At 33.5% G+C, this 18,577-nt stretch overlaps 1 protein-coding gene across 3 annotated transcripts in view; it reads left to right on the forward strand.

The window, feature by feature from the left end:
• Positions 1-559: 559 nt before the first annotated feature.
• The window catches only part of SGCZ (sarcoglycan zeta), a 439,013-nt gene continuing 420,995 nt past the window's right edge, over positions 560-18,577 (forward strand). For all 3 annotated transcript variants that reach the window (XM_008710886.2, XM_040643327.1, XM_040643326.1), the window contains exon 1: positions 560-1,231. In XM_008710886.2, the coding sequence (XP_008709108.2) occupies positions 1,037-1,231 (195 nt within the window). In that variant the 5' untranslated portion in view covers positions 560-1,036. The remainder of the gene's footprint in view (positions 1,232-18,577) is intronic.

Genomic DNA, 18,577 nt, shown 5'->3' on the forward strand with positions numbered 1-18,577 from the left:
TATTCAGCATGATTTCTGTTGTATTAATTGTTTGACGTGAACAATAAAAGAAATCTGATGAAACCTAAAGAGAAAAAACTAAACTAAAAAACCCTTATTGCCTTGGAGAAAATTATATTTTATAAAAAGTAAAGTTTTTATTCTTCAGATAATAAATAAGGTATTCTAAAGATTGTATGCCTAGTACATATCCTTTACTTTTCTTAACTGTACTTCTTGATTGTATCTGGAGGAAAATAATGTATTTGCTTTTTAAAAGAATAAACTTAGAAACTAAATTTATATATTACCAAGGAATACCACCACCTCTTTTCCAAAACTGACTTCAATGTATATCAATATGTTGTATAATATTATATAACAGAATATTACAGTATAGTGTCTTCTTTTTTATAGATCAAATTTATTTTGAGAACTAATTGAAATACAACTAAAATAAATAACCAACAAAATTCTAAGTAAAAATATTAATTAAACAGCTATATCTATACAATTCTCAATAAAGTGTATTTTCTTCCCATAGGTTCTTTCAGATGCACTTACATTTTATTAAAACATACACCCTGAGCACTGGGATATCCTGTATCTTAGATAAAGGTACAGGAATGCCTTGTGATACATTTGGTCTCTGTCTACCCAAAAGAACAGGTTACACTTATTCCAGGAGTAGCTGGGATGTGCATAGAATTTTAGGTTATAGACACCTGGGAGTAGTGATGAGCATCTTCAGAGTCTCCTTAAAACAAAGCTACTGTTAGAATTGGGCAAATCTGACTGAAAATAATATACATCCTAGAAACATTGCAGTTAGTTAAACAGCTCTAAAAAGAAGCACTGATGATGCGATGTGAGGGGCTTTGTAAGATTTTAATCAATTTTAATTTAATTTTAATTACACAGCAATAATTCTTTGAACACTCACTCCCATTATTCATAGGTATGTTGTGTCTTTTGATTTAAAAAAATTATTGGTTTTAGTTTTGAATGCTTCTTTTCTTTCTTTTTTTTTTCTTTCTTTCTTTTTTTTTTTTTTCAGATGACACGAGAACAATATATACTAGCAACACAACAGAACAACCTGCCAAGAGCTGAGAATGCACAACTTTACCCAGTGGGGATTTATGGATGGCGAAAGAGGTGCTTATACTTCTTTGTCCTTCTGCTGTTGGTTACCATGATAGTTAACTTAGCCATGACAATATGGATATTGAAAGTGATGAATTTCACTGTGGTAAGTACCACCATGACTCTATATCTACTGCTTTTGGTTCAAAGATGATACAGCGCTGTTATTTTTATTTTTTAATTGAACATTATTTATCTTAAGCTTTATAAGGTTGTGTCTTGAAATTCCAAAGAGTGTCATATATTATTTTAAGACTGCATTTGATATGTATTTCATGACACACGTATGATATTTATTACTACCTGTCCTTTAAGTATGGGAAATTGATATCATGAAATAGTATAGGATACTGATTCATTAACAAGTTAGGAAAATTTTAATCTATAAGTGTGAACTATTGCTTGCTAAATCTGGTACTCTAGAAAATGAGTCTGTATTTTGAGATGATATTTTATATTAGAATTAATATTAGATATCACAAATACCTTTAAAATGCTTTACATAGAGTATTTACGTCTCCATATATGCTTTCTGTGTAACACACTGCAAGATCAAATCTAAACTCTGGAATTTTTCATGGGCCACATGAACCAATGTCTGTAATTGTCACCAGATGGTGATTTCATTCTTTTGGAGTACAGACGTGGTAAGTATAAGATATACCAGAAATTAAATCGCTCTTTCATTAAAAGTAATAATTTAATAGCAAAATAATTATATAGCTCATTGATGAATTTTGCTTTAATTTATTGAATGTATACAATAAACCTATGAGCCTGGCTTATCTTGGAAAAATTAGCTGCTTCAGCAAAGTTTAGGTTAGCTCACTTTATATTTTCTGGCTAAATTCTTAGATTTCTCTCCTCTGCCTTTAAAGCTTTCCGCCTTTGCTTAAACACCTCAGATATCTTCCCATTCAAGCAGGTATCTTACACTTGCTGACCAGACCACTATTATTCTTTAGAACTCTGCATCCTCAGAGGCAAATGTAAAGCTGGCTGTTTAACTTCACTGATCTTTGTATATTGGGCTGCTTCTTCTTTTTTTTTTTTTTTTAACTCTGCTGTCTATTGATTTAGCAAGGGTAGTTTCTTTCTGAGTTCACTAACATGTAATCTAACCTGAAACAATCTCAAAAAGGAAAATGAGTGCAGCATCTGTCCATTGTGTAGGGCACTGTGGTTGTGGGCAGAAGGACCCTGTGAGAGCAGGTGGCCTAACCTTCCTGAGAGGAAAAACTAGAACTGTGTAAATCATAATAGAAGAACGTATATGCTCATGGAGAAAAATTAGCTGAGCAAGGGCTCCATTTCTCTGATACAGTGCAAATTTTGAAGGGTAATCATCAAAAAATAGATGAAAGGCAAAGAAAAGTTGAGCAGAACACAATACGTTCCAGGATTAGAGAAAATAACTATATCCTAGCAATGGGTATGTGTTCAGGGTCTGTGAGCCTGTGTGCGGGTGGCTAGAGGTGGAGTTGGGTGCTACTAGGCAGATTATTGCTGTAAGAGACACCATGGTTATACATCTGAGCCATTTCTTTGTCCTAAGAGTTGGCTCAGTGCCCCCCCACCCCCACCATTGAGGATATTTTGGCACAGATTACACTAATTCTACTCCTAGTCTTTTAGTTCTAAGCTCTGCTCCTACGTTCTCTTACTAATGTCTGGGCTTCATATTAATAATTCATTTAACATATAGTAGGGGCTGAAGATTCTTTTATATGGTTTTGACTATCAGCCAAATGAGCAGTTGCTGACAGCAAATTTTTCAACCTCATTTTTCTTAACAAAACAAAACAAACAAAAATCACTGTGAAAGAGATAAAGAGTATAATTTTCTCCCAAGATTTGAAGTTTCAAGCATTTGATTACCTCTACCAAAGAGCTTCTTTCTAAAGCTCATGAAAGTTGTGATCAATCTCTCACTTCAGGAGCCCTGATTCTTTCCAGTGACCAGGCCATGGAAATTTTCAGATTCAAGCCCTGTAAGTTTCTCAAGCATATTTAAATTAATTAAGAAGATAAACTTAAATGCATAATTACACGGCTGCATGCATCAGGCTCCTAATACCTTGCCTCATGCTGAGGTCAAGTCTGGATAAGCCATTCAAGGGAAGTAATTGAAACAATCACCTTTGTCCTCAGGGTCCATGCAGACCTCAGGGTTTCTATCACCTATGGAGCTATCTAATTTGAACCTCAGCTAGCCAAAATGTAAATGTCAACATATTCCTGGGAATAATGAAAAGGAGTTTATTTCCATAGGAGTTTTGGTGTTCATTTATTTATTTCTTTAATTTTGAGCATATCTTTCTTTTTTTAATCACATTGTTACTTTTTAATAATCAAAAAATAGGAGGTTATTCTTTGGCCATATAAGCTATATGTATGTAAATAAATGGAAAGATGAAGTAATTATTGTGTCAAGATAATCTTTGTAACGTTATATACTCTCCATTTCAATACAGTAATTCATAATTGTTCAAAGAAATTCTGAATTACTTACATAGTTGCCGAGTTTAGCAGTTCTGAATACTACACACCAGATTAAGTTGTATGAATTTAAAAAGTGTGAAATAATTTGTGATCCTCTTACATTAGAGCAGTAACAAAATCAATTTTATGTTTTCACTGGTGTATTATGATTGCATCTATCTCTAGAGTGAATACCAGAAACCATTCACCATACTATCATAAGAAGTAGTAAATGATGTATAAATTGTTTGGGGAGTATTATTGATTTACACAAAATGTATTTCTCTTTCATTATAATGATTTCTATCCAGTCCATGGAAATATGTGGCTGTTAACATCTTTTATTTCAGCAAACTGGGAATGTCATTGTTATCAAAATACTGTTTTTAGCATAGCAGGGATAGCTGCCAACCTGTTTTATGATGCTTCTTGAAGTCCATCATTATGACTAGTATTATACATGATCTGTGTGGTTGATATGACCTTATTCTGCTTCTTATTTTGTGGAAAATAAAATCACACAGCTATTGAGATACGCAGGTGCAGAGAATCAAGAAAAAGGAAATTAGTTTATACTACAGAGTGAAAGGCTTAGGACAGATATACACCACAATTTCCTGTCTATGAGAGTTGATAAATGCAGGAATGAGTTGAAGAAAGAGATTGTGAAACTTCATTCTCTCTCAAGATCAGTATAACCCAATTATGTGTTTTTGTTGGTGGTGGTTGTGGTGGTTGTTGGTTGGCATAATAGTTGTATGGTTCAATATAAATGGACAAATCTACCAGATCTTTTGAATCTAGGCATCCTGCTAAGGTGGTATTCTTTTCTTGGGCCAAGTGCTCAACCTAAGTAAGTTAGTTCTATATTTGAAAATTGAAAATTAATATAATAATAAAGTATTCATTCTAATCACAAGAATACTAAGTAAATGTTGGTAGCATCATCTGCAACTTCATTTGAATACCTATGTTAACTAGCTAGCAAAAGAAGGATGGAAAAATAAATGCCATTTATTAAGCAAAGAGGGAGAGGAAAGTCATCAATGCTGAGACTGAGAAGTCATGAATACCCAGTTATGGGTAATAATTGAAACAATCAATCAGTTGAACAAATTGGAAAACAAAATTTTTAGAGACTTGTAAGATCGGTGGGATGAATGTTGGCTGAAAAGAGATCCCACAAGAAGTAGATTGAATGTGATAGTGTTTTAAGAAAAAAAGGAATTGGGAGATTTTTAGTTCAGCCGTCTGTATACTGTTAAAGGGCACTCTCTGATATTCTCTCCATTTGGTCACTCAGCATCTGCTGAAACTCTCCTTTGGATAAGCAAACCATCCCATTAAATCACTGGGTAGTTGTATTGCTGTTTAACATCTTGCTATTTTGTTGCAGTCTCTCTGTACATAACTCCAATCATGGAATGCAGGTTGCATTTTTTCAAACTGACATGAATTTATTATTTTATCAAGACTACAGTTTGTTCTAATATACACATACACACACACATATACATACATACACATATTCACATCAAGGATATATATTCTGTATAGATAAACATTCTATATCTCTATTATTCTTATGCAGCCACTTTGCTTCTTTAGCTGCCATTTGCCTTTCTTCATTTCAAGTATTATCTATAGTACATTATTATTATATATTTACAAGACTGTCAACCTTTTTAAGATATCTTTCTGTTTATTGCCATTAGCCAGAAAGTCATAGATATCTTTTATCATATTTTCTTTTCTTTTAGTGTACCTTTCTAAAGTTAAGAGACAGTACATGTATCACTATATTCAGTTTTCTGTTTTCTAATGTTTTTAATGCTATAAATTTTAAAAGATAATTTTGAGGGAATATGAAATAATACACATTTGCTAAGTCTTCAATCTTGCGCTCTAATACCTTGGTAAGTGAAGTATCACATATCCCCATCTCACTTGTGTGACTATTCTTTTTCTTTATCTTCATCATTAACCCAGTGGCACATTATCCGTAGCCATTATCAGTTTACGTAAGATGGCTAAAGTACATCTGCAGTCTGCTGTTATTTGTCAGTGTGCCCATCACCAAACTTGTCACTCCACAGTTGTCTTCATTTCACTATTTAATAGGACCATTAGGTCAGAATAAGCTTTTCCATCTCTATATATCTAGCCAGTTCTTATATTTATCAAAGTTGTGTCCCCATACCAAATGCATTTTATTTGTTTTTCAAATCTATGGACATATACAGGAATTATGGGAAGCTTAAATATGAAATAACCATGTTTTGTTGATGTCTCATTACTTTTTTCTTCTGTTCTTAGCATGTTTATCACACATTGTTTTTCTTTATATGACTTTGTTTATTGTCTGGATTTATTCCCCACAGATGGGATATAAGATCCACAGGGCTCAGAATTTTTTACTCTTTTTCCATTGCTGTATCCCCAAGGCAGAGAGCAGTGCCTGACAGATAATTAGATCTTAATATGTATTTGTGAAATAAGTATCCATCTTTAACATCTCTGCATTGAAAGCTAGTTAAACTCTTCATTTCAGTATGATTTGTGCCTTTCCAAAGGCCTGCCTTGAGCTGGGAAGAATTGATAAAAAGACTACCCGTTATCCTGTCTTTCTGTTGGTATTTATGGTTTCATAAGCACATGATAGGGTTCCATGGACTGTGCAGTGGTATTTACTAACTACTACATTGAAAAAGTAGTTTTGTGTTCTGCACACCAAGTTTAATAATTTCCAGCAGCCCCTGCATTTAAACCCTAACACATTTTAGGGAGGAAAGCCCAATCTCAATTACCCATATCAGTAGTACAGAGAATTGCCATTATTAACACTTTAGTTTATTTTGAAATATTTTATCTTACAAAAGGATATATGTGTAATATATATATCTGAACCAGTAATAATAATAATAGCAATAATAAACAATAAAATGATCACCTGTTTCATCATCAGCCAGCTGAAAAAATAAATTCCTAACTCTATCTAGAAAGAATTATAATCCTAAATATTTTTCTTGCTTTTATTTAGTTTCATGTGTATATAAACCTCAAACAGTATAGTGTTTTAGCTCAACAATATGTTTGTGAGATTTATCTCTGTTAAGGTGTGTAACTGCAATGTATTTACTGCTGTAAATTTTATTGAATGAACATACCTTATTTAATTTATAAATCCTCCTTTTGTGTTGTTTTCCGTGTTTTTGGTTGTTGTTTAATTTGCTCTCACAAACAACGATCCTGTGAGCATTCTTGTATATTGATAATTGTAGTTGCTCATGTACAAGAATTTCTTTAGGTTCTAGAGTCTAGAGTATATGTCTATGAATATTGACTTGTAATAAATTTTTCCCCCAAAGTGATTGAATCAATATATATTACCTCCAGCAACCTGTAAGGGTTTCTTTTGTTCACCTTACCTCTTAACAGAGAATTGCCAGCTAAACTAAATTGCTACTTCTTAAGCCACAAATCTGACACCCAGCTATCTGATGAAGATCCTTCTTATTTATTGGTTTAGGTATCCCTTTCTGACAGATTTATTCCTATTTCTATTTTTATTCATATATCTTATCTCTATGAGAGTACTTACTATTTGGATTAGATATATAATTATGGTTCATCTAGATATAGATTCTTCTCTTCCACCAATGTCCCCCAGTCCTGATGCAGAAGGCTGGGTCCAAGAACCCAGGGGAGGACCCACAGAACCAGCCAAGAGGGTCCTTGCCTTCACACAGAATAGAAATCAGATGTGAGCTGGAGAATGTGAAAACAGTTCATTAAATAGCGTGAGTGACAGGTAGAGAATAGTAGATGGAGTGTCTGGGAGACTGGAGAAGGAGAGAAGAATGAGTCTTGTCATTGCTTGGGGCTGGGAGTTTATATTAGGAAAGGATCTAGGGTACCTGTTCCTCTAGAAATGCACAGTAGGCTCCAATCAAACACGAGTATCAGGTGAACAGGTGTTATTCCATAAATTACCAAAGGTAGGGGTATTGATGGCAACCTCAGCCCAGGTTGTTTGAAGCTAATGTTCTGGAAAATGTTTGGGATCTGGGTCTTCTTAGTTGTTATCAGGTGTTTGCGGCCTAGGACAAAACTCAGAGAATGATTAACTTTTTTGCTTTCCCCTTCATGTGGGAACATAGCTTCTTTGGTTTATTCAAAGGCACAATGTGGGACATGAGTAAATGGGGCTTAGCAGAAAAACAGCAGAGATGGAACCTTTCCAAAATGGAGTCCCTTCAGCGTCCCTACTTCAGTCCCATTAATGTGGGAATTCCTCAAGTAGCAGAGCTGTTTTATTGTCTTATTTGTCTTGGTAGCATGGTCAGGAACATGCTAGGTGGTGATACATTATTTTTGGTTGACTTTTTGTAATTTTAAAAAGTCTAGATTCACTTTGAGTAGAGGGAGCCTCAAATTTAATGTCTTAATATTTCTACTTGTTCTCTCTGTAAAACTGCTTCAGATTCCAGTTCGTTTCTGTTTTTATGTTTCAGGCTTTTGTTTTTAGATGATATCTCACCCTCCCCCATTAAGAGAGTGGCATTCCTCAAGTCCTTTCACATCTTTCAGCCTCTGGTGACTAGGTTCCCCTGACAGCAAGACAAGCAGAGCACACTCTTCCAGAATCCCAAAGCTGTTAAGTAAGATGGTTTTTCAGTTAAAGTAGGGTCCTTTGAAGCTCCAATCACTAGGTCTGACTGACTCCCTCAGTAATGACTACAGTAAAATCCCGGTCTTTTCTTTTTCCTGGAAACAAAAAAAAAACCCCAAAAAACCAACACTTAGATTTTATATAAAAATACTCTTTTTCTGTGCTATCCTACTTCATCTTTTGAGATAAGATCTATTGGTAATTAAGAGGTGCCATAAGCCTACAATTACTTGTAAATGACTACCAAATCCCAGAACTTTAGTGCCATCACTTGTTTACAATCCCTATCGAAAAATACTCAGACCTTCAGGCATGAGAGATAATCACTGTGTGTTTCCTGACTTCCAGACTCTTGTGGGAGGGTATCTGCTGCTGAGAAGCCTTGGCCTGCTCACCATAATCACACATAACTTCCCCAAATACCTCTTCATTTAACACTTGAAATCAGTGGAATTATAAGATTTTCTAGAGACATTTGTTGATCCAGTTTGGTGTCGTGTCTAGGGTGTATTTGTGATTTTCTGAATTTGCTTTGATTGAAAAAAAGTCATAAGCACAACAAACAAAATAAATATCCACTAATTTTAATCTAAACTCCAGTTACTGAAAGAAAGAAGAAAGGGATCAATAACAGCAGAAAGTAGAAAAAGGGAATACTTTTTTTTCAAGTGGCCCACAAGGGCAAAAGTAGGGGTGTGAGTTTTATTATTTGCATTTCTCACAGAATTGTTATAAAACATGGGTTCAAAATCAGATGTTTAAAAATTTAATTTAAAAAACTGAACCTTAAACATTTATTCTTCTCAAAACCCACATACAATTTTGTATATGCAACAATGTAAGAAAATGAATTCTTTTTTATTTATAAGTGTTATTTACTAGGGGAAAAAACTTCAGTCTCTACTATTTGCTAGTGAGGTATTTTCCCATAAAAAAAATGGTGTCCATAGCAAGATCTCCTTAGACTGCTTGCTGGTCCTGTTAAGACACCTGTCATCATCCATCAGCAGTGGTTAAAAGAATTAACTTTAGGTCCATATCCTGCTTTTGGCACTTACTAGTTATGTCACCTTTGGCAAGTTATTTAAACTGTGACTTAGTTTCTTACTCTGTCAAATGGATACAACATTATTTTTTTCCCCATTAGATTATTGTAGACATCAAAGCAATTAAAATAATGACAGTTCTTCAGAAATGCCTGGCATATCCTAACAGCTCTCCCAGGGTTTACTATTATTACCCTTACTCATTTTCTGCTGTTCCAGCTTCATGGTAATTCCAGACATTGTGTGAATTAATTTGATTCTATTACAGTTGAGTCTAAAACTGTCAGGGGCGTCTGAGTGGCTCAGTTGGTTGAGTGTCCGCCTCTTGATTTCTGCACAGGTCATGATCTCAGGGTCATGAGATAGAGCCCCACATCAAGGCTCTGCACTTAGCACTAAGTCTGCTTGTCCCTCTCGCTCTGCCCACCCGCCCCACTGCTCACACACTCTCTCTCTTAAATAAATAAATAAAATCTTTAATTTTTTTTAAATTAAAAAATAAAACTGTCCTAGAAAGATAAAAGTTTCTTGGATCCATGCGTATTAATAAATAAGTAGTAAATAAATGATGGTGTTTATAATCTTATTCATGCTAATGATATACGTAAAGGCTAAGAGCATGAACTTTTGAGCCACACTGGTTCACATTCTGGCTCCATCACTGCTGCTTAGCAGGATTACCTTGTGTGAGTTCCCTAGCCCTCTAACTCCAGTATTTTCAACTGTAAAATGGCCAATGGTATTGACCCATGGAGATGTTAAAAGTATTAAGTGAGTGAACTCCTACAAAAGCAGTTAAAATTGTGCCTCAGAGAAAGCACTCAGTTGGTGTCAGCTGTGTATGACAAACATTGCCCTGAAGTACCAGATGTTAATAATTAAAGTTATTTTACTTGATACATTTTATCAGAGAAAATGTCTTACTTCCTTAGGATGATCAAAGGATAATAAAGATTTCTTTTGAAATTATAATTTAATGCTGAGATATAGAAAAGTATATTTAAAACTTCTAAGAGGAACCATTCAGCTGTCAAACATCATAATTATTTTGATGACCTCAAGCTGTTCCTTTTTTTTTTTTTTTTTTTAAACCTGCATTACCTGAAAGTGACTCTACTGGCCTGTCTGAAAGAAGGAGCTCATTTACTAGATAGAACTGATCACCTTTTTGAACAATTTGGATAAATTGTAATTACTACTAACTGGATGATAGAGAGGGATGTCTGTTCTTAATCCTAAGTGTTCTGAGTTTCTTTAATGATCAGAGTTTTAAATTATTATCTGATTGAGATATTATATTCTGAATTATTTTTATAGTATCCTGAATTATAATCTTAGGGTATAACCTTTACATATGAGGATGAATTTTAAGATGCCAGGGAGCCCATATTTATTTAGTATGTAGTTTGTATTCAACAAGATTATGTACTATATAGACCAGTCCTTAATGAGTTTCACAACACTGCAAAGTAAATATTATCCCCTTTGGCAGTGAATGACACAGAGGCTTAGGGAAATTAAATAAACTTCCCAAGGTCACGTTGATGAGCAAGGTTAGCAAGGGCTATACAATTTTAAAGTCCATGTTCTTTTCACTACCTTTCATTGCATTAATTTTATCAAAATTTAAATTTAAATTAGTTCAGTATTCTTCATTAAATGATTTATTTCCCTGTCTACCTCAGTGCATTCATACAACACTATTAAATATGTAACTCTGACATCACTGCTTTTTAATTACATTTTTAATTTGTTGGACAAAAGATACCTCAGTTCTCTCAAATATTATTAGTTTAACGGGAAAACATACCTAATTTCTCATAGTCAGTAATTAAAACAGTGAAAATTTCTCTGTAAGTTCTGAACATGACTGCACTTTTGATTTTGGAAGAGTGAGCCTTAGGTTTAATTTCTGGATACAGCAATGGTGCTTATTAATGGCATCTTCATAAAAGAGACAGTGGTTGCGTATTAATAAATAAGTAGTAAATAAAACAATGCCTTTCATAAAGACATTTTTATGCCTGTGTTCCAGTCTTTATCTGGTTAAACTATATTTTGCTAAGGAGTTAAGTAATTGGCCATGAAGAGACCACTCTGAAGGTGATTTAGGATCATAGCTCTTGTCCACCTTTCTAGGCTGCCATTGCCATTTTCTCAATTAATTTGTCCATGCATGAATCATGGTGCCCACCCCAAGCCAAGATGGGGCACTACTTTCTGTGGCACTGTGGTCACCCTGAGGGGGAGTGCCAGCAGTGGGAGCCTACCTGCTGGAGAACCATCCGGCCCGCACCGCCCCTCAGTGTGGTGTGTGGATTTATAATAGAATTGATGAGAGTGAATGATACAGTTAATGTTGCAAGACTGTTTCCATTATAACCTTCTGTTTGTACCTCCTCATAATTTTCTGACAAATTGTCCCTCTCAAATGGAATCTTTCATGCTTAGTCTTAGCCCAGCAGTACATTTTCTTTCCTTGACTTTATAAAGAAAAATTTAGTCATTTGTATCCAAGTTCAAACAAGTACAAAGTAGTAGTTCTTTTTACTAAAACAAACTACAAAAACAGTGACGTAACATATATCATAAATCATAGCTATCACAAGCAAAATGTTTCATAGGGGGAAACAAAGAATTAAGGAAATTAGTTATTGAAAAAGAAGTTAGGAAAGTAAAGACTTGTTAGTTTATATGTTTAATAAATTGTATATTATAGAGAGCTGGAAAGGACTTTAGTTCAGTGTCCTAACTGTACATAGAGAAAATGGAAGTCCAGAAAGATAAAATCACTCACCCATGTGGGTGACTCAACAGCCAGAACATAAAATATGTTGGATCAAATTGAACTTAAGGTAATATGTTTCAAATTGAACTTATTCTCACATAAAATAGCATATAGTTTGTCTCATGTAATTTGACTATTTTAGTGGGAAATTTGGGGATGATTTTAAGTAAAAATGAAGTTAAAGGGTAATTATCTTCAAAAGGGGTAATGTTTTGCTATGTCGCTTTGTAAAAAAAAAAAAAAAGTAAACATTTGCTTTTCAAAAGCATACTTGAAATGTCATATTTGTTGTTTCCAAGCAAAGAAAATATTATTTTCATAAAAGTAATATTGGGTAGGAATTCATATGGGTTTATTAATTTAAATAATATCTCCATAGATCTTCTATTTGCTAGTTTGTAAACTTAACCCTAGACCAAATATATATTAATACTACATAATAGATTAATAGTATTAATATAATATATTTAGTTTGCTAAATAGTTTAATATTTAGTTTTAAATTCTTGTAGAAATTCACCATTAAAGTGCCCTTGCAAATAATGGGAAGCTATTTATATCAGGTAATGACTATCAACTTGGTAGCTAATTGCATTCTTCCCAAAGTGTGACAGATGGTCCATAAAATATCTCCAGATCTTTTCAACTTACTTCAGTGTGTCTTACAAATTCTATAACTGAATGATGTCATTAGAAAGTAAAATACCTGTTTTCTTGGAATTCACATATTTTTGCATCCACAATTTTTGTACATTTCTTGATTTTAGAGATTTGAAATAGGTAAGCCACTGTTACCACTGACATACCCTTTATTCCTTTTTGATCTAAGGCTTGAGTTAAATTAAACTGCAGAAGCACTCTGCATTTGTTAAAAGTTCCATATAAACTGACCAAGTTTATCTCATGATGCCAGTTTTAGTCAGAGGAGGGAAGTATAAAACGTAAATACAAATTTGACCCACATACGCATGTACGTGTGTGTGTATTATCAAAAGAAGTATTTATTTTTGGTATTCACTAGTCCCCAAAATATGATATTAAAAAGCAATACAAATTGCTTAAACTGTTTAAAATATCCCCACTATATCGTCACTATATAGTGTACATCTCCACTATAATACACATTTTACTCTAGCTCATGGTAAATTGCAATTTTGTAAATTGAATTCTATTTTTCAGTTAACCTAGTTTACTTTTTTTCTAATATTTTTCATTTCTGACTAATGACTTAAAAACAATGTTAACTTTATAGTTCTCTAGAAGCTGTAGTTAGTAAGTTGAAAATAAAGTACTCAGATTTCTAGAAAAGCTCTTATAAATTTATTTAAAATATATGAATATCTAGGTACTCAAAGAAAATAGAAATTGGTACTAGTTAGATGGAAAAGGGAAAAATATTCGTGCAACAGTAAGGTGTTGTATATGTTTTGTCTTATATAATATGACATTCTTATGAGATCCATATTATTATCTCTATTTTTAAAGAGAAAATGTTGCCCAATTTCAGGTAACTAAAAAGTGACTGAGTTGATATTTGAGTATTTGTTTATCTAACACAGCAGGTCAAATGTGTTCCACCCACTCAGGAATCATTCTACTGTTGATACTATTTACAAGCCATTCTAGCCAAAAGATAATTTTTCTATGTAGGCAATCGTCTACTATTTGACAATCAGTTCATAAGTTCATAAGTCCTCATGCATTTCTTAGGGCTATGAAATTGAATATTTTCTACTTGATTTTGGAATGGGGTAATGTTATTAGTTTAGCGTCTATTAACTTACCTTCTGTTGCTATATTTTTTCTTTTGATTCATTATATTCCTGGTATGTTAATTATAACAAAACTACAGAATACTGGTACTTTCTATAACTTTTTTTGTCATCTGTACAAATAACGAGTGGTCCCTTACATGAGCACTGTTTTCTTCTAAGAAATCACAGGCATGCTCTATTTTTTATATATTTATAGGCATTTTAAAGAGGTACAATGTTATCAGTGATCTATTGCCACAAGAATAGCATGTAACAGACACAAATCCTAATAGATTAAAATAATAAACAGTCATTTAACTCAGGAATCTGTGGATTGAATGGACAGTTCCATCATCTGATGTTGGCTGGGCTTCTTCATAGATATGTAGCAAGCTGTCTGGTCAACTTGTAACTGGCGAGATTAGGATGCCTCATTTCCATATTTGACAGTCATTTCACTATTGGCTGGGCGATTGGATCACATGTCTTTTCATCCTCCAGTACATTAGCCATTTTTAAACAGGTGAGAAGTTTCAAGGAAGAGTGTGGATATATGCAAGACTTCTAGACATCTAAGGTGCAAAACTGGTTGGCTATCATTGTTCGTATCCGCGCATTCCATTAGCTAAAGAAAGTCACAAGGTAGTCAAGATTCATTGGATGAATAGACTCCACTTCAGTAGTATCCTAAGACAAAAGATTGGCAAATCATAACATTTTTGTGCAATGCTAAAAAAAAATAAAGTTTTGTTGTGTTAATGAGCAACTATTCATGCATTACCCTGATTTTAAAATTTCCAATATAAAGGATGAATAAATGTGATTAGTGTATGTGGCAAAAATAAATAAATAAAGTATCCTAAGAAATGCAATTAAAACAACAGTTAAATCCCCCCCTTTTTTTTTTCAATTTAGGATTTTAAACAGGCTTTATTTTTTAGAGCAGTTTTAGGTTCACAGCAAATACAGAGTTCCCATATACACTGTGCCCCCCGCCCCATGCACAGCCTCCCTCTCCAAGAAAATCCCCCACCAGAGTGGCTCATTTGTTGTTATTGATGAGCCAATATTGACACATCATTATCACTCAAAGTCCATAGTTTACATTAGGGTTGACTCTTGGTATTGTACATTCTGTGGGTTTGGACAAATGTATACTGATATGTATGTATCATTATAGCATCATACAGAGCAGTTTCACCGCCATAAAAATTCTCTGTGCTCCACTTACATGTTCCTCCTTTCCCCTTAACTCCTGGCCACCCCTGATATTTACTTGTACTGTTTGCATCATTTTGCCCTTACTAGAATGTCATATAGTTGGAATTATACAGTCTGTCACTTTTTTAGATTGGCTCTTTTTTTTGGTAATATGCATTCAGGCTTTCTCCATGTCTTTTCATGTCTTGATAGCCTGTTTCTTTTTAGTGCTAAATAATTGTCTGGATGTACCACAATTCACTTATATATTCACCTACTGAAGGGCCCTTGATTGCTTCCAGGTTTTGGCAATCATGAATAAAGCTGCTGTAAACATGTGTGTGCAGATTTTTATATGGATATGAGTTTTTAACGCCTTTGGGTAAAGACCAAGGAGAGTGATTATTAGATCAAGTGGTGAGACTATGTTTAATTTTGTGAGAAACTAAATCATTTTCCAGAGTGGCTGTATTGTTTTGCATTCCCAATAGCAATGAATGAACATTTTTGTTCCATATCTTTGCAAGCTTTTGATGTTGTCAGTGATTTAAATACCATTTTCAAACTTACCAAATTAGCATACCTTTTCTTGTTTTTCCTGTAATGCTAGTTTTAAGTACACAATGATACTTCAAGATTTTATTTATTCATTCGACAGAGAGAGAGACAGCCAGCGAGAGAGGGAACACAAGCAGGGGGAGTGGGAGAGGAGGAAGCAGTCTCCCAGGAAAGAGCCTGACATGAGGCTCGATCCCAGAACGCCAGGATCACGCCCTGAGCCGAAGGCAGACGCTTAACGACTGAGTCACCCAGGCGCCCCCACAATGATACTTCAATATATATATTTATATATATTAAGATATATTTAAATATATCTTAAATATATCTTAAGCATGTATCTTAAATATAATGTGCATGTGAATGTGTATATTTAGATACCAATATTCTGACTTGTATGATCACCTGATGTCCTACCACTTGAAGATAGTTATTTAAAGTTTTGTTAAAAGTAATGACAACATAGGGGCGCCTGAATGGCTCAGTTGGTTAGCGTCTGACTCTTGATTTTGGCTCAGGTCATGATCTCAGGGTTGTGAGATGAAGCCTCACACTGAGCTCCATGCTGGGTGTGGAACCTGCTTAAGATTGTCTCTCTCCCTCCCCCCTCTGCCCTTCCCTCAGTGCTCCCCCTCTCTAAAAGAAAAAAAAATAGCCATATTTGACAGTAAAAATGGATTTTTCTTTACTTTCAGAACAATTATTTGAAATTTGTATAATTCTTTAGAATTCCAGGTCTTCAGAGTATTTAACATGGGATTTATACCCTAAAAAGAATCAGAAATGTGGAGAAAAATTATGATCAATGAAGTATATCTTCTTTTTATATGAAGCAACATGAAGATCCAAACAAGAGAAGGTGTTAAATCTATAATAATAAATATATGTATGTAATATTAATTATTAAAATTGTTTTTCCGATAATATTAATGATTTTGAACAAATGTTTATGGTACAGCATCAAGTGAAAAAGACACTTAAATAATGTATGCAGTATTACAGTATGTCTCTTAAAAGAATGACATAAGAAAAGATATTAAGTAAAAAGCAAGATATTAAATAGTAATTATCAGTAGTACTTTTACAATTCTTTTTTTTTCTTGTACTCTTTTTCGTAATCTTTATTCAGTGAACATGTATTTTATAGTCAGTGGAAGTCTATGTTAATCATAGTGAATTCACTATGTTTGATATAAGACGGCTTTGATTGTTTTCTTTTCTGGAATTAAATACAAAAATATGGGTTATCAGTGAAAACTTAAATGTTTTTAAAACCTTATGCGATAATACATAATGAGTGCTTACAAATTGTACTATGCCAGTTGTTCTGTTTTACTTAAGAAAATGCAGAAATAAGTATTTAATTTTCAAACCCAACAAACATTTTTTTTTCTAATTAAATTAGACTTTGCAACCTGACAAGATAGATCAATCTATATTTTACAAAAGACACAGCTGATCCTAGATCAACAGCACTTTCTTGTTCTGATGTTTGTGCACTAAAAATAATATCAAGTATATCAGAAAAGTCTTACTGACCTAGAAAAGCCTATATGGGAATCTAATCTTTAGTTATGAGCCCTTGAATATTAGATCAAGAAATATTTTAATTTTCCTCCTCAGTGGTTTTTTTATATTAAAGTGAATTTGATCCTAGGAAACAGGATAAACTGAGTAACTAGAGACGTATGACCTCTACTTTCCCTTTGGGTGGGAAGGAGACAAACTTGACTACCCTGGTTATGTTTTTCTTAATGAATAAAGTACTTGACTCTCCTTCCGACTAACCAGGTCTGATTCCTGCACATACTTATATATGAATATTTTAAAATGGAGCATTGTGTTCTCAAGTGAGTTTCATTAACGTAACTTGGCTTGATAATTTTGTTGTATTTCTTTACTTTTGCTTAAACACAAAATAACTGTATAAGCATTATAAAATAGCAAAACTTATGAGGGTCTACCACAACCACTCTATGGACAACATCCTTCACTTACTTTTCTGATGTATTCTACCCAATCAAGATTCCTGTTTGGAATTTAATCTATGTTTTGCATGAAGATTGTCTTGATGAAACCAAACAATATACGTTCAATTCTTCCTAAAGATTACATTTAAAGTAGCAAATGCAATGCCCTATTATGTCAAAATAGTTTTCCAATTGTGATTTTATTTTAAGTAAAATTAGTGAAAGATTCATTAAACACTTTTATTTGGATTTCCTCTCTTCTAAAAATAAATAACTGTGGTCTGTTTCATTAAAATTGTAGATAAGATTTCTTCCTGGGGATCATTTATCTCAAGGTCTATGAAATTTCCTACTGTTAATTCTCCTAGTACTTGAGTAGTACCATACTCACTCAGCTTAATCTTTTTGAATGTCTTCCCCAAATGGAGAAACACTGGGATTGAAGGCAGAGAAAAACGGCTAATGCCTATCGAGTTCTACCAATTAGAAAATCAATGGACTTTGGGTGATAATGATGTCTTAAAGCATGTTCATCAATTGTAATGTACCACTCTGTTTGGGATGTTGATGAGGGAGAGGGTATATAGAAATTTGTACCTTGCATTCAATTTTACTGTGAACCTAAAATTGCTAAAAAATAAGGTCTATTAACATTAAATGTATGGGTATATGTGTATATATTTAAGTATGTATGTATACATTTATATGGAGACATTAAAAAAACAAGCAAAATCAAATTCCTTTGCTTAAGAGAGCTCCAGCCTTCTCTTTTGATAACATCCAGTACAGAAGGTCTTCCTTAGTCACATCTGCAGTAAAGAATAAATATGTTCCCTCGATTTCTTCACTAAATTATGCAGGGACATTAATATTGTTTAAATCAACTCAATACAACAATTTATATGATTTCGTTGAGACTATGTAGAGTGTCATTGGCTGAATTCTCTATTCTTTAGATAAAGAAAATGTACTCTGAGTATTTTT

This window comes from Ursus maritimus, unplaced genomic scaffold, assembly GCF_017311325.1.
Source record: "Ursus maritimus isolate PB19 unplaced genomic scaffold, ASM1731132v1 scaffold_28, whole genome shotgun sequence".
NCBI classification, from domain to species: Eukaryota; Metazoa; Chordata; class Mammalia; order Carnivora; family Ursidae; genus Ursus; species Ursus maritimus.